The sequence below is a fragment of the Rhincodon typus genome, chromosome 2, assembly GCF_021869965.1.
Source record: "Rhincodon typus isolate 14 chromosome 2, sRhiTyp1.1, whole genome shotgun sequence".
In the NCBI taxonomy this organism is placed as follows: Eukaryota; Metazoa; Chordata; class Chondrichthyes; order Orectolobiformes; family Rhincodontidae; genus Rhincodon; species Rhincodon typus.
Genome location: NC_063333.1, coordinates 122,907,873 through 122,935,228, shown reverse-complemented (window position 1 = coordinate 122,935,228; position 27,356 = coordinate 122,907,873). Strand labels below are relative to the sequence as shown.

General features: G+C 40.2%; 1 protein-coding gene across 4 annotated transcripts in view; it reads right to left on the bottom strand.

The window, feature by feature from the left end:
• The window catches only part of mrs2 (magnesium transporter MRS2), a 39,773-nt gene that overhangs the window by 11,815 nt on the left and 602 nt on the right, over positions 1–27,356 (bottom strand). For 2 of the 4 annotated variants that reach the window (XM_048616625.1, XM_048616631.1), the window contains exons 2-9: positions 22,960–23,033; positions 22,851–22,887; positions 21,638–21,750; positions 15,351–15,524; positions 12,647–12,777; positions 8,891–9,007; positions 5,902–6,054; positions 2,600–2,717 (exon numbers count right to left, since the gene is read on the bottom strand). In XM_048616625.1, the coding sequence (XP_048472582.1) occupies positions 2,600–2,717; positions 5,902–6,054; positions 8,891–9,007; positions 12,647–12,777; positions 15,351–15,524; positions 21,638–21,750; positions 22,851–22,887; positions 22,960–23,033 (917 nt within the window). The remainder of the gene's footprint in view (positions 1–2,599; positions 2,718–5,901; positions 6,055–8,890; positions 9,008–12,646; positions 12,778–15,350; positions 15,525–21,637; positions 21,751–22,850; positions 22,888–22,959; positions 23,034–27,356) is intronic. The other 2 variants (XM_048616645.1, XM_048616637.1) reach the window with 1 other exon arrangement.

The following is a 27,356-nucleotide window of genomic DNA, read 5'->3' as shown; positions in this document are numbered from 1 at the left end:
TTAACAGAAGACTTCAGCTTCCAGGAAATTCATAGACATGTTAATTAATGGTTTCCACAGATTCGTTGAAAACTGTGACTACGGAGCCTTGACATCAGAATTTATAAGAAACAGGACTGATGTTGGAATTACCCCAATGAATCTTTGCCAGATTTACTACAACCAAAAGAAGATTTAACTTTGGAGAAAGCTATTTAAATTGTGCTAGAAGCAGAAGCCAGGCAGAATCACAGAGAAATGCACAGAGAAGGATGTTATCATAGGTCAGCACAAAAAAAAAATCCAGTTTGTAAGATATAAGTACCCTAAAGATATGCATGACACAAAGAGTAGGCCAAACAGCAGATACTAAGAATCAGTGTTTTTGCTGTGGAACAGGGAAGCCTCACAGACCAAAGCAGTGCCCAGCTATTAGAAAAGAATGCTATACCTGTGAAGCCATAGAGCAATTGTGAGGATATGTAGAAGAAAGACACAGGCTGGATCATTAAGTATGTTCAAGGCTGGGGTGGACATATTTTTAATCAGCAAGGGCCATGATCCCACTGAATGGCGGAGTAGACTCAGTGGGCTGAATGGCCTGCTTCTGCTATAGTCTAACTTGTTGACGGTGTCAGGACAGGATGAGGAAGTGGTTAAACAGGCAGATTTTACATGTAATGGCATTGAATGCAAAAGCAAGGAGACAATGAATGTTTTGAAGCACAGGATCAGGCTCATCTGGTTTACTGTGTCCAATTCAGGAGACCACATTTTACAAAAGGATGTGAAGGCTTTCAGGTGAGTGATGCATACACAACGGAGAGAGACGCGGTCATCACTGCGCGATTATATAATAGGAGTGGGACTAAACACAAGCTGTTAATCAATAGATCTCACCGCTAAAGTATCCAAACCAGGCTCAAAACATAAGGAAGAGTGCGAAAACAAAGAGCTTGTCTGTTCAGGATGTTTTATGCTTTGCACAGGTTAAGGGAGGTGCCTAGGAACAGGATACAGAAGTAGGTCTAACTATGGAGGAGGGAGGTGCTGAGGAGTGAAAAAAGGGCTGTGGTGAAAATAATGAATCAAATGAAATGGGAGACAGTAGTGCATGGATAAAGGAGTAAATAAAACAGGAAGCAACAAAGACGCAAGAAAAGGCAAAGGGAGCTCCCCATACATAGTGCAAAGGCATCGTACTAGAACTGTAAAAGTTGGCAGGAATTAGTTAGCAGCAAGCTGAAGGGATACGCGATGTAAAGGGATAGATGAGCGAAGAAGCAAGACATACACACTGAGATTGGTGGCAGACATGTGAAATGAATTGCTGAGGACTGTGGGCCACATATTTTTGTGCCCACCGCTGGCACTTTCCAAATCTTTCATCTCCAAGAAGCAAAGAAGGGAAGGAAAGGTCAAAAGGTCTTATTCTGTGCTGCAAGATTCTATGATTCTTCAGATGCTGTGGAGAAGGACATGCTGCTGAATTTTCAATTATCAATACCCGAAGCACAAATCATTCAGTATATATATTTTCTATCTGGTGTCCTTTACAGTATTAGCACTTTTAACAAATCTCGTCTTTTCTCAACCAATCACTTTGAATTGTCTCCACAATTAGGATTTCTTTCCTACCAAGGGTCAGAGTAAGAATTCAATGAGGGAAACTGAGATAACACAGGAGTTGCAGAGGCAAAACGTTTAATGAATATTAAAATCATTGGGTAGCTCGCAACATTCTACATAGTATCCATCATGGCTATAGCCGGCTGTGTCATATCATAGTGAGGAAGCAGGCCATTCGGCCCATCAAGTCCACACTGACTCTCTGAGTAGCACCCCGAGACCCATCCTTCTCCCTGTAAATCTGCATATCCCATGGCTAATCCACCTAACCTAAACATCCCTGGACAATATGGGCAATTTAGCATGGTCAATCCACCTAATCTGCACGTTTTGTGGATTGAGAAGGGAAACTGGAGCACCCAGAGGAAAGCCGCGCAGACACAGGGAGAACATGAAAACTCTGCGCAGACTGTCGCCCAAGAATGGATTTGAACCCGGGTCCCTGGAGCTGAGAGGCAGCAGTGCTAACCACTGAGACACAGTGCCACCCAGCACTTCACACTTGGCAGTCACCCAACCTAAACCCATACTCAAAGTGCAGCTCCATCCTTTCCAATCTAATCCACTTCTAATTTCTCACTGGTAACCAAGTGACAGTGCAGAAACAGGAGGGACCTTGAGCAACAGATGGCAAAGTCTGCCAATTACCATTTCCAAGGTGAAGGAAAGTCAGGAACAAAAACAGGAGTTGCTGGAAAAGCTCAGTAGGTCTGGCAACATCTGTGAAGAAAATAATCAGAGTTGACATTTCGGGTCCAGCCACCCTTCCTCAGCCACCAGACCCGAAATGTCAACTCTGATTTTTTTCTTCACAGATGCTGCCAGACCTGCTGAGCTTTTCCAGCAACTCCTGTTTTTGCTCCCGATTTACAGCATCTGCAGTTCTTTCAGTTTTTATCAAGGAAAAGCAGACTGGCAATATACTGGCATCAGGAGCCCCTTTCTCTTTGGTGTTGTCAGCTGACAAGTCTCTACATTAAATCGTTCTCACCTCTTCAAAGGAGGATTCCAAATTCATACCAAAGGCAACTCCCAGAATTCCAAACAGGGAAACTGAAAATGTTCCCATTGTCAACTGAAGATTCAAACGCATCATCACATTACGATGGCTGTAGAAAATCAATAGCAATTAGTGAACACATATTGATTCCCATAGGGTGCATTCCCATGTTCTACAGTAGAACAACACAATGGTATCAAGTCTATAGCAGCTCTTTTCAATTTAAAATTTTCAATTTAACATGCAATATTTTGAAATTTACATCATTTAGGCTCCCTCAAACAACAGAGCAAACAGTCTTAAATGAGCAGTAAAACATGGATTTCTGGATTCCCCAAAATACCTTCTTTGCAACAAAATCATCAGGTTACTCCAATCATTTTCTACACAATTTAAAATGTAAAGAATTGTTACAAAATTTGGTGCTTTTGTCTAAGTTATGTTTTGATCTGTTTCGGGACTAATTACATCTGTAAACAATGTTTGAAATTGCAGGTACTTATAAGAGATAAAGCCACAGTTCATATACACAACTTATACTCAGAATTAACACAAGGCAATTATGGGTTAACAGGTAAACTACAGTTGAACTTCTCACAGAACACATCAAATAGCAAATGCCGTCAAGACTGATGTCATGGATTTCTCAGTAATCCACCCAGAGACTAAATCACATTCAAACAGGGTCTCCTTGATAAGGAATATAAAATTTTCACTTTTGAAGATATCAATCTGAACTTCCTCAGAAGTCACTTTGAGTTGGACTACCTCAGAGTTTTCTTACCTCATGGTGGTTCAATCTTTTCCTGGAATTGTGCTCCCCAGATTCTCAAAGCTGCACTCCAGCACTGACTCATGGCATATTAATTTCATCTCTTTTACACACAGCTAGCTTCACTCAGTCTTTGAATTTGCAAGACCCAGTCTTTTTAGTTCTCCATTCCAGCTGAGCTGACTTATTTCTGAGACTGCACCCCACTCTTTTGCCAAGGATATACTTCAACATCTAAATACAGCCATGTCTCAGCTCCACAGCCAGTGTCAGCAATAATTGCTCACCTCCCAGATCTCTTCTCCTGAGATTACATCCTAATGGGCTTCACCAGGCTGTACCCTAGCATCTAATGACTCGCACAATTCCATCTATCGAACAGCTCTGAGCAGGACTCTTGGAACCAGCTAATAATGGCACTTTAGTATACAGGAATCAACTTCTCTGATTGCCTCTCTCACTAAAAGTAACTGATGAACTGCTATTCAGTTACCCTCAAACTGTTTCGTATGATCTATTAAATTATTCCAAAAGGGTCCGATCCTTGTACCTGGCCAGAATCAAATGTAACTAGTGGTGGAACAGCTTGTGCTATGTCACAATTTCCACAAGCTTGCTGGCTTACATAGCACAAATGGCTACAAAAGACTTTTTCACACAATAAACAGACCAACACTTCCAAGTGAAAACTTGGTGCATTTCTACGAAAGAATCATCTAGTCCAATTGCATAGGATTGTTTTTTACTTTCAAAGATGGTCAATAATAATTAAATTTGGCTTCTTGTAGAATACAGTGATGAAAGGACTAGCTTAGTACAATCATACCACAAAAAAGCCTACTTGGTCTATTGAGCTAGTGCCAGCTCTTTGAAAGAGCTATCCAATTAGTCTTACTCTCTTATCCTTTCTTCATTAATTGGCAGATTTTTCCCTTTCATGTCCAAATGAAAATACAAGTATATTACTAACCACTCATCATACTATGGAAAATGATTACTAGAACCTCAATTAATGGCATAAAATAATAGTTTTCACTATCTTTTGGCACTTGTCTCATTTCCATGTCTAATAGCTACCTAAAGTGGTATCTAAAAAACTGATGTGGCATCATTTAATTCTTTTAACCCATCTCATTTAAGGAGGCAAACAGATTGCGAGCCACCCATTTCCTAACTGGGTGCTGCATTTTATGTTCAAACACAAACAAATTCCAAGATTTTAGCTAAAATGAAGAAAATTCAAAATATTGTAAATTGTGTCAAAGACTTAAACTTGTTTAAAACTGAATTAAAAGTGTCATCCAAATTTTTTTGAAATGGCGCGTTTTTGAAATTTTAATTTCCTACTACCGAATTTGGTGCATTGGACAGTTCTCACTGTGGTCTGTAACAAATTAAAGTGTCAGTTTAGAACCAAAATCTCTAGGAAAATGCAGTGTTAATAGAAGTCTTGTAGCCAATCCTTGTACTATGCAGCTCCATTTAAAGATGATTTGCTTTAATGTCATTGCACCATTTGCATCCACAATTTGTCAAGCATTGGGAGATTTATTTTTAACATTTTTTATTTGACATGATTGGTGCCATTTTGGCACGGCCTCTCCCTCTCTCCGACTTGAGACCACTCCCTATGCCTAGTTTCCTGATCTGCTGGCCAACCCTCTGAGACTGCAGCCTGACGTCTGTGTCAGGGAGACTTTACAGAGCTCATCAGTCAGACTCCCAACCACTTGCTTGAGCCATTGCTTGTTCCTGACCATAGGTGGCGCCTGATACCTATTTTTTTTAAAAAAAGAGGCTAATGGTTGCCACCACCTACAAGGTCCACTTTTCATCACTGTGCCTAGGCGGAGAGGCAGGGAGGCCAAGGTCCTGAAGCCAGCCAATAGGATCAGTTCCATCAAGGTCTGAGTGGATCCTGGAAATGGTGGCAGACAACAATCAGAGGTGGCAGAGCCTTTCAAGAAGATGCTACCAGGTAACAGCTACAACTTGGCAGGGAACAAACAAAGGTTTGACGAGTAAAGGCTCCTTGCTTTAGGCCTTCAGCGGCAGAGTCTCAGGGAAGGGTTACCGGTCACAAGCCAGAAAGGGAACAATCTGCAGCAACCAGAAGGACCAGGGAGTGGAAAGCAAGATTAGTGGTGCGTAGAATATACTGCGACTAGAAAATTACACTTTACTTTCATAGTTTTAAAATTACATTACTTTATTTACTAATGTAGGAAAGTAGCAATAAAGTATTTCAACTTACAGGACATAATGACTTTTCTGGGGAATAAAAAGTCCTATGGAACTTACGTCTATTTTTAACAGTACCTCAATGGGAACTATCTTCCACTTAAAATTATTTCATTAAAATGTTGTGATTTTCAGAAATGCAACCATAACTTTAAGTATGGACTTATTGAACTGCACTGATTAAAAGATCAATAAATGAAGATAATCAGTTAAATAAACAACAGTATCCTGCTTCATTCATAATCATGGCGTTATAGGAGGATTGGTAATACTAACAAACCTGTCTAAGTTGATAAATATGATGCTCTCAGAATCATCTATTAATACTTTCAACTCTCGTGCTGAATTGGCCAAATCTTCAGCTTGTCGGTAATAGCTTTCAAGAAGCAATTCCATCTCCTCTGCAGGATTAATTCCCGTGATACTCTGGTCACTGCAAAACAAAAGCATGTACCAACAATTCCCAACAAACAGCACAAGTTCCTGAATTCAAATACCACAACATTTCTATGATCAGTTGTCTTTGGGACAGATCTCAAGCAACTACAATTTTAAGACAGTTCAACAAACATTATTATTTTCAAATATATCCAATTCAGAATTTATTCATTTCATAACACACAAAAGGAGCTCTTTGTGGAATCTCTATGGGTGGAGAGAAGAATCACCAATGGGTTTCCTATAGATCCCAAATAGTTATAGAGATGTAAAGGAAGGCATTAAAGAAGAAATCAGAGATGTATACAATAATGGTACAACTGCTATCATGGATGACTTAAATTTATATATAGATTGGACAAACCTGAATAGCAATGGCATTGTGGAGGAGGATTTCCTACAGTATACATGTGTTTTTTTTTAAGACTGATACATTGAACAACCAACCAGAGAACAGGCTATTTTAGACTGGGTACTATGTAATGATAAAGAATTAACCAACAATCTTGTTAAGTGAGGTTCCTCGGGGAAGAGCGACCAGAATATGATAGAATTCTTCATTAAGATGGAGAGTGAATTAGTTGATTCTGAAACTAGGATCATAAATCTAAATAAAGGGAACTATAAAGGGTATGAGGCAAGGATTGTCAAGGATGGATTAGGGAACCTTGGTGAAGGCTTGATATATTGGATAGGTAATGGCTCATATTTAAAGAAGGTATGCATGGATTACAACAATAATTCATTTCTGCCTGACACAAAATAAATGAGGAAAAGTGGCTTAGCCATGGTTTAAAGGAAATCAGTATCAGTAAGAAAATAGTGCCATGGAAATTAATGAAGTTAAAGATTGACAAATCACCAGGATCTAACAACCTAAACCCAACAGCACTAACGGAAGTGGCCCTCAAAATATTGGATCCACGGTGGTCTTCTAAAATTCTAAAGACTCCAGAGTAGTTCCTACAGATAGGAGAATGGCAAATGTAACCCACTATTTAAAAAAAGGAGAGAGAAAAAAATCTGAATTACAGACCAATTAGCCTAACATCAGTAGTAGGGAAAATGTTACAGACATGTTAACAGAATACTTGGAAAGCATTCATGGGATTGGACAGAACTGGCATGGGTTTATAAACAGGCAAATCATGCTTATTAAGTCTACTGGAATACTTTGAGGATGGAACTAGAATAGATAAGGGAGGACCAGTGAATGTGGTTTTCAGAAGGCTTTTGATACGATCTCTTGTAAGAGGTAAGAGGGCAAAGTTAAAGCACATGGGATAGGATTGTGATGAATCAAAAATTGGTTGACAGACAGGAAATAGAATGGAAAAAAATGGGTCTTTATTTGGGTGGCAGCTGGATCTACTGGTGTACTGCAGATATCAGTGTTTGCATCCTAGCTATTCACTATAAATAACCTGGATGAGGGAACCAAATGCAACATTTTAAAGTTTGCTGATGACATAAAATTAGGTTGGGGTGCAAGATGTGAGAAGAATGCAAGTAGGCTTCAAGGTAACAAGTTGAGTGAGCGGGCAAACGCATGGCAGATGCAATACATCATAGCCAAATCTGAAGTCATACACTTCAGTGTGAACAAAAAGGGTATTATTTAAATAGTAATATATTGGGGAGAGTGGATGTAGAAAAGGAATCTGGGTATTCTTGTTAGTCAGTGAGTTTAGAGAGGCAGTGCAGCAAGCAATTAGGAAGATAAATGGTATAGTGGTCTTCATTGCAAGAGGATTTGAGTTCAGAAATAGGGAAGTCCTACTGCAGTTATACATGGCCTTGGTGAGATCACATCTGGAAAATTGTGTTCAATTTTGGTCTCCCAACCTATGAAAAGATACAGCTGCCATTGAGGGAGTGCAGCAAAGGTTTACTAGGTTGATACTGAGTGTGGCAGGACTGTCCAATTAGGAGAGCTTGGTTCGACAGGGCCTGTACAGGCTGGAGTTTAGAGGATGAGGGGAGATTTGATTGCGACATAAAGAAACTCTAACAGGGCCAGAAAGACTAGTTCAGGAAGGAACTTTTTCCAGGTTTGGGGATTCTAGAATGAAGGGACAGAGTCTCAGGATACATGGCAAACCATTTAGGCCTGAGATGAGGAATTATATCTTCACTCAAAGGATAGTGAACCTGTGGAATTTTCGAACACAGAAGGCTGTGGTGGCCAAGTCACTGAATATATTTTAAAAAGATTTTAAAAAGTATCAAGGGATATAGGGAAGTGGGGATATGGCACTGAGATAGAGAATCAGCTATGATCATTCTGAATGGTGTAGTAGGCTTCAAGAGCAGAATGGCCTACTCCTACTAAATAAAAACAGAAAGAACTACGGATGCTGTAAATCAGAAACAATAACAGAAATTGTTGGAGCAGATCGGGAGGTCTGGCAACATCTGTAGAGTGAAATCAAAGTTAACGTTTCGGGTCGAGTGACCCCTTAGAAGTTCTGAGCAAGGGTCAATTGACCCAAAACATTAACTCTGATTTCTCTCCAGAGATGCTGCCAGACCTTTTCCAGCAATTTCTTTTTTTTGGGCTACTCCTACTTTCTTTGTTTCTTCATAACATGAGCACCTGTACATTATTTCTCTCCTGATTTACTCTATGTTAGGGATTGGTTCTATGGGGAAATACCATATGCAAGAACACATCTGATGACAATCACATTTGCATCATTTGCCAACTATTCAATTCCGTTTTGTTGAATTCAGATTGTATTCAGCGCAAGAAAGTGTGTTGATGATTGCAACCAACATGGTGTACTTCAGGATATTAACACAAGTAAAAATAGGTAAAAGTGTACACATACCAAACATGTTGCTCATTCCACTTGCTGAGACAAAGCTCTTCTATCTGTTTCTCTTCATCTAGAACCTCTAGCAGTGTCTCCTTGAAGACTTTTATATCCGTCTCCAACTCAGATAAACTATGAAATAAAATAAATGCAAATGTTTGCATTTAATTATGTTGCATTTAACACATCTCATATTGAGAGTGTTCCATTTATAAACACTAGGGGTTTGAGTATAGTAGGACAGGGATTGATAGATATGTAAATACTAATGACATCAAGGGATATGGGGACAGCTCAGGTAAATAGTGTTGATGTTGAATAACAGAGAAGGCTTAAGGGCCAAATGGCCTATTGTTGCTCCTATATTCTACCTCATGGCAGCCTTTCATTCAAGTACCAACATGGGAATTTACAAAGGGAACTGCTCGTGTAAGCATCATGCTGCAGATGCACCCTGCTGCCAGTGGAGGTGCTACTGTACTTATCAAATTGCACAGAGGTACAAACAAAAGCAATTGACAGATACAAAGACAAATATTTAAGCAATCTATATGCACGATGCAAATACAGTTACTGCACACACTCCATCCTAAATTCGAAGTCCTGCCTTTGTTTTTACTCTTCTGTTGTGGAATATTGTGCCACAACTGGAGTCATACCACACAACAACAAAAAAAAAACAAACCCCATCCAAATGTTCCACTAGAGCCACTCAGCTCCAGACCTTGTTACAGCCTTGGTCTAAGTATAGGCAAATCAGCTACGATCAAGAGATGAGGTGTAAATGATTGCCCTTGACATGAATGCAGCATTTTACTGAGGGTGGCAGCAAGGGGCCTAAGCGACATTTAAGTCAATGGCAACGGGAAAACTCTGCTGGTTGGAGTCATTGCTGGTACAAGCAAAATAATTACATCTGTTACAAGCAAATCATTTCAGTCCTAGGATATTGCTGTAGAGGTTCCTCAAGATAGAAAAATGCCAAACGAACATGCAGCACGGATGGAGACCATTCAGCCTTTCATCTCCATAATGGTTGACAAGAAACCTTCCAGCTAAATTCCAGTTCCCACTTTTGGTCCATAATTTTGTACGTCACCATACCAAGTGTCCAAGTGACTCTACCATCCTTTCAGACAGTGAATTCCAGATTCCTACCACCTTCAGATTAAAACAATTCTCCTGAAATCCCTTCTGAACATCTTCGCTCTTACCATAAATATAGATTCTTTATTTTGGATCCTTCAACTAAATGGGACATTTCTAACCACTATCTAGACGTGTCCTGATTTTACACCCTTCAGTTAGGTCTCCACTTAGCCTCCTTAGTTCTATAGAAAATAATCCTAGCCTATCCACTCTTCCCTCATAATTAAAATTCTCTCATGAAAGCAACATCCTTGTAAATCTTCTCTATACCCTCTTTAGTACAATCACATCTTTCCTATAGTGCAATGACCAGAACTCCACATAGAACTGAAGCTGTGGCCCAAATAGTATTTTGCATAGCTCCAGCATAGCCTTCTTGCTCGGAGGGAATCGGTTAGCTCAGTTGGCTGGATAGCTAGTTTATGATGGAAAATGATGCCAAAAGTAGGGGTTCAATTTTTGCTCCAGATGAGGTTATCATGAAGAACTTTACTATTCAACCTCTCCCCTTGCCCTAAATTCATCACAAGTCATCTCTCTAAGATAGAGCAGCTCTATTGTCCGGTAGGACTATGGCAACTTTACCTTTACCCTGCTACCAACTTTGATTACTTGGCTAAGAAAGCATCCTCTATGTCTTCATAACTCCCTTATCTACCAGTCCAGCTACCTTCAGAGTTTATGTATATACACTCTCAATTTTCCTCTGTCCATACAGTTGTCAGCATTCTACCACTTATTATGTATTTCCCATAAGGCTTTGATACCCTTCCCCAAATAAATTACATCACACACTTCTGGATTTAACTCCAATTGTGACTTTTCGGTCTTCCTGACCAGTCCATTAATAGTCTTCCTGCAGGCTAACTTTCTTCATCATCAAACACATGGCCAAAGTTTGTAGTCTGAAACATGCAGCTAAATCTTCTGTTCTAACCCTCCAGTATATTTTGAATGTTGTCAATCAAATTGTGAATCCTTTCCCAGTAAGTGGTTGTTTATGGACAACAGACAATGCAACTTGCAGGCCAGATCATCAGAAAACAAGTATTATTGAAGCAATATCTGAAATAAAAGCAGAAAATGCTGGGAAAATTCATCAGTTCAGGCAGCTTCTGCAGAGAGAGCAAAGGGAGCAGAGGTAAAGTTTCATCACACTAAGATCAAACAAGGACACTATTTGGCTGACAATGGATCAGGTGCTTTGATGAGCATGCCTGTCAGAATGAATGGGTTGTTGCTAAAGCAGTTGAATTATGCTTCACTGTGCGATTAGTTGGGTTTGCAAGGTCTATACAAGGTGCTTTCAGTAATCCAATGGTGCCATATTTAAGGCAGGAGATTGTATCTCTAATCTTGTTTGATTGAAGGGACTTTCAATTAGAAATAAATATAAGCTCTTAGCCATCTATTTAGTTCACTTTGACAACTATATTTTCACATCATAGCAGAGAACGGGAATTCCAAATGCTAAAATGCTGTGCTACATTCATCCAAGATTCAGTTAAAAGACTCTGAAGTTTAATATGCGATTGCTTGGATTCAGAAAATGTGGTGAAATTTTTATGTATTTCAAATAACATGGAACTGTTTATTGTATTTACGTTGCTTTTTGGAAATTAATTTATTCCCATAAAATTAATTTGTTCTTTTACCCTGAAATATAGAGTCAATGGTACTTCTAACAAGAACAACTTGTACTTATATTGTGTCGTTAATGTAGCAAAACATACAAAGCTGACTTTTCACAGAAACATTAGCAAACGAAAAATTGACAACGAATCACTTAAGGAGATTTAGGACAGATGACCAAAGGCTTGCTCAAAGAGATAGACTTGGAGTGTCTTCAAAGAAATGGAGGGCCTAGGGAGTTGAAAGCATAATCACTTGAGTTGCTTTTATGTGCGTAAGACCAGAACTGGACGACAATTAGAGACTGCTGAACGGTTGTACGGCTGGAAGAGTTTTAAGGGAGCTGCTCCTTTGTTTCGAGTGGGAGTGCTGGATAGTGATTTTGCAACTGCTTCATAACTGCCGGACTGACACTATTGGAAGACAGGAGGCTATGGAAGGGTTTGACAATAAGAATGAGAATTCAATATTGGTGATGGAGTGAAAGCTTATTCCACAGTCAAATACTACAAAAAGTTAACTCTCAGACAGTTGCCAAGAAAGGGATAGTGGATGGTTTGGTATATGGCATTTGCAGCTGGGGTAGAAACCAAAAGCTTTGTCTTGTCAACATTTAGTTGGAAAATATTTCTGCTCATTCAGTACTGAATATTGGAAATGTAGAGTTACAAATCAAAGACAGAGGTCTTGTAAGTGGCAGCAGTGAGCTCGATCTGGGTGAGACTTGCATAAATCTGGAACCAGACATTCATTTACAGGTGATAAGAAAATGGTTGAAGCCCTTTTAGTGTAGAACAATTCAGTCAAAGATGAATTGTTAATCTTGTAACAAGCTGACCACAAACTTTGTGCGCTGTATTTGTAAGTTTTAGGCCATAGGGAACACATGGAAACTGCTATTTAGTTCCAAGTGTGAAGAAGTGTGTTTGGAAAGTGCTCAAATTGTAACGCATCAGTTAGCTATCTGGATAATTATTAGTTTAGTCTTACTTTTTACTGGCTTGAAGTAACACATGTAGCTTGCTTCGATCAATTGAAAGTTGTTTGTGATCCACAAGGGCTTCTAAAGTCTCTAATATCTGAGGCTGTAACTCATTTAGTTTTGATTGTAGAAAGTTAATCTGGAGACAAAAAGAGGTAATCTTTCAGAAATGTGGGCGCACTCTATGCAAAGAATTTCTATTGAGTGCAGATTTAAAACAATACAAAAAATCTTAAGAATACATGGACCTCAAAAATGTAAATGGAGGTAAAGTTGGATTGTTGTAAGACTGAATTAGAACACAGAATGATGAAATACAATTGTCCTTGGTTTGACAGTTCCAAGTGTGCCAAATAGAATCAGTATATCCAGAGTCATCTTGGTATAAGTGGGCTCACAGCATTAAGGTAATCAATCACAACCAGTGAATTAAGTCAGAAAGGTGGCTTCTGGTGCACGAAAGGAAAACATTCATACTTGAATGGTATTAAGGGAGAGCCAGAGTTAAAGTTGAAGTTAATCTTATTGAATCCTTTGTGCTGCTGCTCGTGGTAAGTTCAACAGTGTGCTATTTATAAGGAAGAAAACATGCCATGTATAATTTTACTTCACTGCTCAAATAAAACCAAGCCCTTTCAGGACATAAGGTCTAACTACCGCAAAGTAAACACTAAATGTATTAATCCAGTGTTTAAATACCTATCAATGCTACAGATCTGAGTTGGAAGTAATTTTAGCTCACTGCAATTAACTTTATTTAATGATTTATATTTCTTCTTGAACAGTGACATCAAATTTTGGTAATATTTGGTAGGATAGACAAAAAAAAAAGTGAAATATACTCCACATACCACAGTTTTGTAGATAACATGTGACATTGAATTTACTATAAACAGTCATACATTCCACAAGGACAGGAGGATATATGCTCGTGGAGGTGAAGATATGTTTAAAATACCTCGTTTGTTCAAGGCCACAAATTCTATTATACAAATTGACTTTTGACTTCCTCTGTTGGCTTTTTTATTCCTGCCAGCGTAGGATACACAGAATGAAGCCAAGAGCCTGTCATTCAGCAGCATGTCGAGGGATGATACCCATGGTATTGATAGAATATAAGTATGAATCCTCCCATTTGGCAGCACCCTGGCAACTGGCTGTAATAACTTTCATTTGATAGATTTTCACTCAAATATTTGAATTTTTTGTTTGTCATTTCCATGTGGCTACTTCAAGATATATTTTGAGACCAACAAAGATCTTAGGTAAAGTTGCCTGTAATTAGCCTTTAACATTTTGGAATCTTGTACTTAGAAAGCTTTCAGAATTTGATTATATTTAGTTTTTTGGAACTGGTAGCTTGGAAATCATGTTATAACATTAGGGAAGACAAATAACCACTCTATTAATCAGAATTGAAGACAATGATTGTTATCTGTCTGTAGAGAATTGCCGTTCTGGAATTCCAACAAAATTTAGCCCAGCAGGAGGTAAACATTCTTCTTAATAAACACCGAAAGAACTGTGAATGCTGTAAATCAGGGACAAAAACAGAAGTTGCTGGAAAAGCTCAGCAGGTCTGGCAGCATCTGTGAAGAAAACAATCAGAGTTAATATTTTGGGTTCCTCAGAACTGATGGTACCTGGGAAAACTATTCAATATCAAGTTCAATCATTTTAGGGGGCCTAAACTCTCCCATGTCCCAGCCCCCTACCCCACACACCAGGCCTTGTTATCACACAGCCTGCCATTACACACCCCCTGTTGTTAGTCATTAACAGTCCCCATTAACAACTATCCACCCTCCTGGCCAGATCGTCATCAACTCCTTTGTCTGTCCAACTGTCTTCTCTGTCTTTAGGCTCTATCATTTACTCCCTACCCCACCCCTCTCCCTATTTTCTGCACATAAATTGACGTTTTCCCAGCTACCATCAGTTCTGAGGAAGGGTCACCGAACCTGAAATGTTAACTCTGATTTTTTCTTCACAGATGCTGCCAGACCGACTCAGCTTTTCCAGCAACTTCTGTTTCCATTCTTTTTAATTACTCTTCTCGATAACTTATTTATGATCTCTCCATAAATTTGAATCTAAAGTAATAAGTTAACAAATAATCAAGTGGAAAGAATTTGATTTGAGGTGGGACAATTTTTTTTTAAAAAGAGAAGCAGATATTTACATTAATCAGTGTGGGGTAAACACCTCAGACGAGCTGCATGGTCTTAATACCTCTACTAATAAATCTCCCGTGGATTTGCCAACAGTGACTTTAAGGATGTGGTAAAATGTAATGTTTTGGGTTTAAAACCTAAGGTTTGATTGGAAAGAATTGCAAAAGGAAGTCACTTATGTTCATATAACCATCAACGAACGTCCATATAAAAACATCATATATTGCATTCAGTAGCTGACCCGCAAGGAGAAATTGTAACTACTATTTCAGTTATGGCCATGATACCATAATTGAATGGAGTACACTCATCAAGAACAAAAAACTTTATTGCAAAGCTGAGGGAGGCAAATGATTCATTTCAGAAAATTTAACTATGTGGTTGGTCAAAACTTTGCACAAAGATAGATAATGTAGTGAAACATATCATTTTCTAAAACATTTCATTTGCCCAATTACACAAGTTTCCATTTTTAGGAACACAAATTTCAAAAAAATTTTGATGCATTTACAACATAAATAATTCTCATTTCACTAACCCTGTGCTGAAGTATTGCTTCTATGGCTCTGAATTCAAAAGGCAAAGAGTATGTGACCAGATGACCTTCTCCAGTTAATTGCAATGCCAGATCCTTCAAAAGCCACTGCTCCAGATTTGATTGTCGATAATCCAGGATAAGAAGATGCTCTGGAGTAATTACAGCCTTTATTATCTGTCAAAAAGAGAACAAAATGCACAACTATTACTTTGAAATTGTCGGCAAGGATAACACTAACTAAGCACGTGCATGTAAGCAAATCTAAAAGTTCCAATTTTTAATACTTCTTCATTTTATTTGCGTCAAAAACCATTTCAGAATTTATTCCCATCTTTTGCATGAGGCATTAAACTAACTCTCTTGTGAATATGAAACGTTCCAAGGGATCTTTTAAAGAGCAAATTAGATTTTTGCAGCATCCTGGGCAATATTTAAAGATCAGTCAATATCACCAGAACAGATAATCTGGTTGTTATGACAATACAGTTTGTGGGACCTTGCTGTGTGCATATAGGCTGCTGCATTTCTTGTAGAAACTACAAAGGTTTTTATTAGTTGTAAACACTTTGGGCTGTCCAGAGATCATGAAAGGCATTATGTAGGGCTAGACTAAATCTTTCCTTTCCATGATTATCCAGAGCTTTCTGTCTCCGTGACAACTGGTAGTGCATTGGGTTTCTTGAAAATCTGAAGAAAACATGACATTTTGTCTCGGTTGGATTAATCCAGAGAGATTTATACTTTAATTGTCATAAAAACATTTTTGTTTGTACTAAATAAGTGGATGGTGAGAAAGTTGGAAAAATACAGTCAAAATAGAAAAATAAAATTGAATCTAGATGTTGAGAATTTTTTCCAATTTTCCCCTCAAGCAAGAATCTTGCTCCAAAGCAGCAACTATCTTATTTCCACACATTTGCATTTCGTTGTCACCCCAACTTGCCTCATTTATATACCATAATCAATTTGCCTCTCCTTTCCTGAGAAAATAAACAGCACCAACTCCCAACATGCAAATCAGAGTGGATATGCAGTGACTGCAACACGCCAATTGTTAGTCACTGCCTTCACTCAACTCTGCCCTCACCATAACGTCCCGGAATATTCCAAGGATACTATCCATATCCCTCCCTTCACCTATGCAAGTTGAAATCAGCATAACACCAGTCTCATCATATCAACATGCTTGCTCTCAGTCCATCTCTCACATGACTTCAGCCCTTCAGGACTTGAACCTGGAGCTCAGGGACACCTAAGACAGACATACTTTTGCCAGGATGGTTTGTGTATGGAGCAAACACACATCTAACGTATCTAAACAGGGTGCATCTTATTGCTCTTGGCTTCATTTCTTAGCCGTCACTCACACTGCTTAGTTGGAGGCTGCCAGCCTGTCTGGGTCACTGAGGGAACGATTGCAGCGAAAGGGGCGATTCAAGACAGAAGGGAGGGAGCATAGAGCATAGGAGAGGACAGGAGCTCCAGGACTTTGGAAGGAGCTGGGAGGTGGGACAAAGGAAGCTGGAACGTCACTGGGGACACACCACAAAAGGGAACTTGAGAGATATTTTTGGGTGGGAATGGGAGGTGGCAGGGAGAGTCATCCTGAGACTCAGGCAGATTCTGCAAGTTCCTGACAAGGGCATGAAATTGAAATGCTGCCATCTCCGATGCAAAGTCAACTGCAGAATAATTAAAAAAAAGTCTGTAACCTCACGTAGAGTTGGCAGAGTAAGTTACCTTTCTTTTAAATTCATTCACAGGATGAGGGAAATTGCTGGCTAGTCCAACGTTCATTACCCATCCCTAATTGCCCAGAGGGCTCCTTTATTTCTTTTGGGGTCAGAGGGAAATGACTTTTATGTTCCTGCTAAATGCACTGGATTAATCATGCATCCACTCCACCCATCTGCAATCTAATTGTGATTAATTGGCAGGTCATTTATTGTCCAAGAACACACTTTACTAATTATGGCCTCATCCAATGACCATTGCATTGTTCACAGAATTGTCTCCTTGTCATGTCAGTTAAGCAAATATAACAAGATGCTAACCTAAAAGTGTCACCTGGGCATGACATTACTGAAATTCATTCATAGCTATCAGTGGAAGACAGCAATTTGGAGCAGTTTTATTTGCACACTGAATCTTAAATATGCAAGGACACATCCTGTGATGTGAAAGGTTGCCATTTTTTGACGGGGTGATGCCTATCACAGTGGCAGTATCCCATTCCATCAATGTAGCATTGATTGAATGGACACTTTGGTTGTGCAATCTATATTTTGATAAGTTTACATACCTCCGAGCTCTTTAGTGAGACCTGACATTGGCCTCCTTGCAGAGCCTCCATGTCACACTGTGCCAGGGCATAGCAGGAGGCTTGAGTGTGATAGATAGGAGGACTCAGGAGTACCATTCGGTATATGGTTTACTTGTTCTGGCAATCCCCACAGATTATCTGCTCATGCATCTGACATGAACATCACTGGCTGGTGACCTTGTGGTGATACTTCAAAATGCAAAGATAACATTCAAGGAGAAAGCAATCACAAAGTTATGAACAGAAGCCAGCAAGAACTGGAACCTCCACAAATTGCCACATGGCCTCGAGGGGGGAAATCAGCAAGTGAAGTTTCCCCATGAGGTGGAAGAGAATGATGCAACTCAGAACTTAGGCCTCGCTGTTATTTTCTCCAACTCTGTCCTGGACCAAACTGTCATAATTGTTGAAGGAGGACTTGTGCTTGGAAGGACTGATGGGTGCCAAGGTCACAGTTATCCTGATTGGTGCACGCTAGGGACTCGTTTCAACAATCAACTGGGGACCAGTCTGGCATCGCTGAATCCTCAACCCAAAAAATAACGGGACATAACTGGTGCCAATTTCTCCAAATCATAGCAGTTCAAACCTTTCCCCCATGATGAGAGTCAGACAGACCAGGCAGTGAGATTCTTCAAGGTACACGGCAGTACAGACTGCACCCACATTGCTTTCAGAGCATTGGTGTATCACCAATCTGCAGGATTCATCAACTGAATGGCCCACACTCACTCAATGTTCAAATTATATGTGACTAGTGATGCCAGACTGTGGAGGTCTGAGGTAGATACCTTGGGAGCTGTCATGATTCATACATACTGGGGAATTTGTAGGTTTCTATTTTCTTGGGCAGTACAGGGATGCCTGCTAAAAGCAAAGGGCCACCCCTTCAAGCATGGTCGATGAAACCCCCGTTAAACCCTCAGACTGACACCAAATGGAGATACAAGGCCAGCCATGCTTTCACAAGAGCCACAGTGAACAGACCATAGGCCTTCATAAGCTGATATTTGAAACTTGGGCTGTTCTGCTGAGGCCTTGCAATAAAGCATCATTGTGACAAACCGTGCCCTACTGAGTGGAAAAATCAGAGACTCTAATTGAAACCTGCTTCCAAGATGAATGAACTGGGTTTGGACTTCCCTTCATTGTTTAACATTCTATCAATTATATGGCAAGCCCCTGCTTACTGCAAACAACATGTGAGCATTGCTATTTTCACAACTGATGCATTCTGTTGCTGAATAACAGTGTCATTAGCCATTTGATTGTACGGTTAAGTATCTTTCAAGAAACTACACATTACAGATGCAACTGACCGCCAGGAAAAGGCCGCAAGCAGTGAGACAGCCAACCACCATCATTTAGTGCTAAGGTTAGGTAGCTCTTCAAGCTTCAGTCAGCATATGATATTTAAGTGTTTCAAATAAAAACCTCTCACATTAGGCTGTAAGTTCAGTGGAATCCTGAGGCATCTCCTTTTAATGCATCAGTCAACAGTTAGCCTTCACTGTTTCAGAGCATGCTTGGACTTGTGCTGAAATGTGTCGAACGTGCAATAAACAGTGCTTAGTGCAGCTTTTATCAAAGGCCAATGCGCTATGAGAGAGAATGGACATGTCAGGTGCTCATTGTACATTCCCCATTATTGACTAGCAATGTGCTCCCTTGAAAAGCTGATAGGTAGAATGAACCTCTCTCTCCACAGAATCATCACTGATCTTGCACTTTCACTCATAAGATGGGTGTAAGATGTGGGTGGGACAGGCCCTAGAACAATCCCTATGCATTGCATTTAATCTCAGTGTTGTCCATATTAAAGTGCAAGGTCTTGGCTGCACTCATCAACAAGGTTCTACAATTCTATACTTGGTGTCTGAGGCTATCTGCGGGAAAGGAGTCGGTAGTTTGAGAGATGAGTAATAGATGGCCATCACAACTTCTTTCAACCTTAGGATACCTGAAGAGGCTGCTCATCTCTCAGATAGAGCTGACTTAACCAGGTCTGACAGTGACAAAGACAAGGGATCAGACATTCATGAGCAAATGGATACTTGTCTATAAACGTGCAAAATTATTTACAGTTGTGTCTCCTTTGCCACTTACACGCCCTCAGTAAGACTTTTCGTCTTCCTCTCACTATGTCTACATGCAGTCCTGGCCTCTGAAACTGGAGTGGAGGGAGCCTACTCTTTGCTCTATTGGCCTGGATGACGTGGGTGGTGGTCCCAGGGGCTGTTTGGCCCTAGTGGACCCTGGCCTTCTGAGAACCTCCTGCCCAGTTGCAGGCTCACCCGCCTTGGCTTGAACTGCTGTAGGTTTGTGGATCACAGGCTGGGAGGAGGTGGGTGGGGTGGGCGCTTCTGAAGTGTCTGGAAAGGCACATTCTGGAATCCTTGAACTGGTTCCTCTTCCCTATGGATGGTTGTCAATACCAATGAATCTTCCTGAGGCGAAGGATACCTAGAACAAGGTCAATGTCCTTTGTTCCCCTTCTTGCCTTGCAGTTGGTTCTGGACAGCTCTGGCTACAATAATGTACTGTAGGTCTGTGCGCATATCTGGCACCAACACCCTGCACGATTCGAATAAGATTTCCCAATTTTTAAATTCCAACCCCTTTGCAATAAAGGCTATAACACCATTTGCCTTTTTAATTACTTGCTGTATGTGAATGTGAACATTTTGTGTTTCATGAACAAGAACACCCTGTTGCACTTTTTTGGAGTCTCTCTCCATTTAATTAATAGTCTTGCTATCAAAGTGCATGACCTAACAATTTCCTACATCAAACTCCATTTGCCAAGTTTTTGCCCACTCAATAAACATATCTATATCCTCTTGCAGATTTGTTATGCCCTGATTACAAAATGCCTCCTAAAAATTTTTGTATTATCAGCAAACATGGATAAATTATTCTGTTCCTACTAGTCCCAAATCATTAATAAAGATAGTAAACAATTGAAGCCCGAGGACTGATCCTTGCAGCACTCTACTAGTCGCAACTTTCCAACCTAAAACAGTCTTGTCAGTCTCCACTTTCTGTCTTTTATGTCAATCAATCCAAGTTAATACATTACCCCTAATACTGTGACCTCCTATCCTGTGTCTTTTATGTAACATCTGATCAAGTGCCTTCTGGAAATCCAAATACATTACATCTACCAGATCCCCTTATTAACCTTTATTATTAAGAAGCAATCCTTAATGGTCTCTAGAAATTTGTTTTCCATGTTACCTTTGCCCACTTGATTTGTCCAGTCAATATGCAAATTAAAATCACCCACATGGCTATTGTAGCGTCCTTCTTACACATCTCCATTATTATTAGATTTATACTTTGTCCTACAGTGAAGCAACTCTTTACAGGCCGATAGGCAACTTCCACCTGTGACTTTTTCCTCTTGATATTTCTCATTTCCACTAAATTGATTCCACATCATGATCTCTTGCACTTATGTCATTACTCACCATCACACATACTTTCCTTTAAAAACAAAGCTAACCCATTTCCAAAACATTAACTCTATTTTTTTCTTCAGTGATACTGCTAAACCTGAGTTTCTCCAGCATTCTCTGTGTTTGTTTCTATTCTTCCAGTTAGTTGCACAATGAAGCTGACCTGATGCACTCTCCTCCCAGTTCCAATGGGTCTCTCCCTCTTTGAGGGACAGAGACAAATGGGAACACCATGACCTCCTTGTCACTTATCACCCCGATTTGGACATACATTGCTATTCTTTCATTTTCCCTGCCCCAGGATCATGGAATTCCCTAACAGCATAGTCAGAGTGCCTTCATTATAGGTACTACAGCAGTTCAAGTAAAAATGTTCACTTCAAGAGCAACTAGGAATGGGTTCTAGATGCCAATCATGTTTCTGTTATGCTTACCCCGTGAATGCAATGAAAGAGAGAGATTTTCAACACTGAATTAACCCGAAGCATCACTGAGAGCCTTCTTACCTCCATTCTTAGGATGATGCAATTATTCCTCGTATTAATGCTTGTTAAATGTTGAAATCGTAAATCTCGAGCCTGAAGGCCAAGTTCCTGGTATAGTTCCGTCTTCTTTCGTTCTAAGATGAAAAAAATCACTATCATTGAATCAGTTTGCGCAATAAATTGGGAATGTTTACCAGCTCTCACAACTTAAGAAAAACAAATACACTAGAGAAGGTGGCACTGAATTTAAGTATAAGCAGACTCATTCTGCCACTTAAACCACACATCAAACTAAACATTCAGCAGCATTAATATGAATTTCATCATGTTACATTGACTTAGTGCCCACTCTTTGCACGCATGCCTCAACAGATTTAGGCTCTGATCAGCTGTCTATGGAATCAGCCCTGCAAAACCATGGAATGCTAACACCTAATCAGATGTAAGGGGGCAGAATTTTTAAAATGGCTTAGGTCTCTTGCAAAGGGCAGTGAGGTGCCATGACCGATCACCACTGTTTGCCCAATGCCTGTTGCTGATGAAAATTAAATCGACCGACTTTAAGAAATTCAAAGCATAGCTCAACAGGAGGCAGTCAACTTTACAGCAGTGAAATGCCCTCTTTTTGGAATCCTCTATAAATCCCTCCACTCTCTCTCCCTTAAAATCCATCTAAAGTTTAGATTTTCCAACCTCAACCCAATATTAAGTTTAGTGGAGCAGGAAAGTTGATGTTTCGGGTCAGGAGCCTTCTTCTGAAAAAGGGTCCCAATCTGAAACGTCAACTTTCCTGCTCCACTGATGCTGCCTGGCCTGCTGTGCTCCTCCAGCTCCATACTGTGTTATCTCTGACTCCAGCATCTGCAGTTCTTACTATCTACAATATTAAGTTTTATTGGTTTCATGCTTAATTATGCATCTGTGAAGCAGCAAGGGGCCTTGTTCTGCATTAAATAAGTGTTATATAAATGCAAGTTATTGATGAAACAGACCTGATTGCATGCCCGACCTAAAATGATAGAAGGATTTAAAATTAAATGAGAACTACCTGCTTGTTTCTTTTATTGGGCCACTGAAGATACACATAGGATAAGCAATTAAGAAGATGACTGCGTAGTGAGGGATTGGCACCACAGGGAGGTTGAGATTAAGACTGATTTACGAATTGATACAAAAAAAATTTCTCCTGACAATGAATACATTTGGAAAATATAAGAGTTGAAGGCAAACTTACCAAAGAAGCTTACATTCCCAGCACTGTCATATCTCATCTGTAAAATAAATATTCTTAATGTGGTACTTGCATATTTTCTGTGAATTTAAAAAATACAGATTGTACTTACCACAGAAAATACAGGAATCACACTGACAAGTGTCGTTTGTGAGGAGTCTGTACTGCGGTATCGCCAACCAATTACTGAAGAAAGTGAAAAGATGTAAATATTAAAGACTTGCTTTCTACACAAACAAGTATACCTGTATGCTGGTTTGCTACTAAATATAGAATCGAAAAATTATTTAGCATAGATGAGGCTCAGACAACATTACCTACAAGTCATTAAATATGATAAAGATTTAGCACAGAAAATAGGAACAGCAAGACTGGCATCTCTGAGGGGAGAGATTAAGTTGGGATCTTGGGCTGAGAGACCTAGGGCTGTTCAGTACTGAAACAAAGGTTCAGACTTCCTAGCGTAATCCCATTGGTTTTCAGCATCGCTAAAAAAATTTACTTGTCCATCTAATCTGATCGTGTGCAAAATGGATGCCATATCATTTCACATTCCCAATATAGACCGTATTTGAAAAGTGTATTTCATGCATTGTGAAATGTTTTGAAACGTTAATGTCACAAAAGTGCATGAAAGCCAATTATTTATTTCTTTGTCCAATGTTAAATTAAATCCATTTTAGCATGGCAGGTGATGCTGAATGCAGCCTTGCAATAATTTAGACAATTACACACCATATACATGGAGATGACATCAGATGGAGCACAAGTTACTGAAAACTTGTGTAGTGAATGGCCCATAGATAAACTACCCCAATAAACTAACACTAGGATAAATTACTCTAGCTTGATTCAATATTTGCAATGGAGCTGTCATATTTGAGGAGTAAGAGGGACACAGTACTATTTCAGTCATGATCTAACTGAACGGCAGAAGGGGGAATGGTCTATTCCCGTTCCTAAATTCAACCATGCTTATTTTTTCAGTTCAACATGCCAATAATGAAATGCAAGTTATTGTTTCACCTCAAAGCTGTGACTGTGTGTCATCTAGATAATAACCTAAAATTTCTTCTTTAAGTCTACTTGACTTATTACTTCATCCAATACCAGTACCCAAGAGTTATCAAAGCCTTCCTCTTCCAGCATCTCCTAATTTTTACACTCCCTGGTCTAGTCTTTACATGAAATAACTTTTCATTTTTATTTAATTCTAGGCTCGGCAAGTGCCAGTTGTTGCAATGAAGTCAACATCCAATCTTCAATAATTCCAATTTCCTTTTCTTCTAAAAGGTAGTTTGGAGTTGACAAAATAGATGTTTTGCTTCTTATGCTTAAATAGGCTTCCTTACAGAAGATGCCATGCTGAAATAGTAGGATGCTGCAATAAAAACAAAGTGCTGGAAAAACTCAACAGGTCTGATGCTGTGTGTTGAGGGAGAAACAGAGTTAATGTTTAGAGTCCAAGAACTCTTCCTTAGAACAGGAGAAGACTAGAAAATGATCTCTTTTATCCTATTGGCAAAGGGGGAGGAGGAGCAAGAGAAACAGATGATGAGGATGCACCAATGCCAAGCCAATGGGAGCGCTAGGAGTAGTCCAGGAGAGATTGGTATACAATCCATGTGCTAATAATAGGTGCAAAGGATGTTGCTTTTGGCCATGGTTTATCCTTGAAAATAATACATTATGGAAGGCATTGCCTGGAAGAATGGAAGCAGTGGATTCAATAGGAACAAATTGTATGCTGCAAAGGCTATGTGCCCTGACAACATTCTAGCAATGATACTAAAGACCCGACCTTCAGAACTTGTTGCTTCCCTAGCCAAGTGACCAGTACAGTTACAACACTGGCACCTATCCAACAATGTGGAAAATTGCCCAGGTATGTCCTGTACACAAAAAACAGGATAAATCTAACACGGAAAATTACCGCCCCACCAGTTTACTCTCGAACATCAGTAAAGTGATTGAAGGTGTCATCAACAGTGCTATCAAGCAGCACTTGCTTAGTGATGCCCAGGTTGGGTTCCACCAGGGACACTCAGCCCCTGACCTCATTATAGCCTTGATTCAAACATGGACAAAAGAGCTGAATTCCAGAGGTGAGGCAACTGTGATAGCTCTTGATATCAAGGCTGCATTCGACCAGGCTGGTGTCAAGGAGCCCGAGCAAAACTGGAATCAAAGGGTATCAGGGGGCAAACTCTCTGGTGGTTGGAGTCATACCTGGCACATAGGAAGACGGTTGCGGTTGCAAAGATCAGTCATCTTAGCTCCATGCCATCTCTGCTGGAGTTCCTCAGGGGCAGTGGCCTAGGCCTAACCATCCTCAGCTGCTTCATCAATGACATTCCCTCCATCATGAGGTCAGAAGTGGGGATGTTCACAGGTGAGTGCACAATATTCAGCACAATTCATGACACTTCAGATACTGATGCAACCCATGTTCAAATGCAACAAGATCTGGACAATATCTAGGCTTGGGCTAACAAGAGGCAAGTGATATTTGTGCCACACAAATGCCATACAATGGCTATCTCCTATAAGAGACAATCAAATCACCACCTTTTGACATTCAATGGTATTACCATCACTGAATCCTCCATTATCAACATCCTGAGAGGGGAATTGCCATTCACCAGGAACTCAACTGGACTAGCCATATAAACAGTGGCCACAACAGCAGGTCAGATGCTAGAAATACTGCGGCGAGTAACTCACCTCTTGACTGCCCAAAGACTGTCCACCATTTACAAGACACGAGTCAGGAGAGTGGTGGAATAAATCCCAGTTGCCTGGATGGGTGCAGCTCCAATACACTCAAGAAGCTTGACACCATCCAGGACAAAACAGCTTCCTTTCTGGCACCACATCCTCCAACATCCACTCCCTCCACACTGATGCTCAGTAGCAGCAGCAGTGTGTACCATCTACAAGATGTACTGCAGAAATTCACCTAAGATCCTTTAGAAAGCACCTTCCAAACCCAAGACCACTTCCATCTAGAAGGACAAGGGCAGCAGATATATGGGAACACCACCACCTTCAAGATCCCCTCCAAGCCACTCACCACACTGACTTGGAAATATATCGCTGTTCCTTCACTGTTGTTGGGTCAAAATCCTGGACTTCCCTCCCTCAGGGCATTGAGGGTCAACCTGAAGCACGTGGACTGCAGAGGTTCAAGGAGGCAGGTTATCATCAACTTCAAGTGCAGCTAGGGATGGGCAATAAATGCAGGCTAGCCAACAATGCCCACGTCCCACTGGTAAATTAAAAACTACATGAAATTGGCTGGAAATTTGAAATAGGAAAAATTTCAAGGCTGTGGGGAGGAAAGAGGAGTAGGCCAAATTGTGACACGTTTTCATAGCACCAAATAGCCTTGTTCAGTGCTGCTGTATTCTATGTTAATCATTCCAAGATGATTAGATTTATTGTTGATTATTAGAAAACAATGCTTTTTGTCAAAACAGTAATAAGGACAAAACACACCATCATGGTATCCAGTTTGTGGCCATCTCCTGGAGGATGCTTGTGTTAGTTAGGTGGTGACCTATCCAGTGACTTGCCGGATTCTCGATGTGTAGTGCCAATGGTAAGTCTTGAGCTTTCTGAGATGTCAGTGATATGTTTCACAGGAGTGCGTGTCAGGAGGCCAGCTACCTGGTAGACTGCAAACTTTGTGCATGCCTGCAGGTGATGGCTAGTTAAGATTCACTGAATTCTGTGTAGGATCTTCAAGTCTATGATTCCTGACTGGGACACCTGGTTACAAAATGATCAACTGCTTCCAGGAGGCAACCTACAGCCCAATAAGCTTGGAAATTTTGAGAGAGGCCAGTTTTGGCTATCAGAGGACATTTGCCTTTTCAACATTTAGGTGCAACCCTAAACCTTGATGTTTCTTTTAAAAGGTCAAGGGTGGTACACTCATGCAGCAACTGGACAAGGTCAGCTGCTACATCAGCGTACCGAATACTTGCATTACAAAGTGCAAAGTCTACTCCCAATTCACCAACGGTCAAACATCACAAGGCAGCCGATGGAAACTTCTCAAAGATACCCTGAAAGCCACTTGGAGAAAGTTGGCTTTGACCTCATCAGCTGGGAAGTGTGCAGTGGACTACCCACAATGGTGAGCTCTGTGTTCTGAAGGTGTAGCTGGGTTTGAAGCAAGGTGGATGATGAAGGCCGAAGATGGAGAAACAAGAAAGTTCTAGAAGACATGCAACCTCTCATCTAGCAAGGACTGGCTAATTACTGATTTATTTTCCATATCAACACCCTTTCAGTTGATCACTTTCCCTTTCTATCCCTCTAATATTGTTCTGGCTTGAACATCTCTCTTATATGCTCGCTTTTTCCTTTTCTTCCCTCTCTCCCTCTGACCACAATAGAACTCAATGGGAAATGTCTCCGCTTCCAAGACCCACCAATTATTAGTCTAGTCAAACTGTACGTATTCCACTTTTCTGTATTTACTGCCATGACGAATTATAGCGT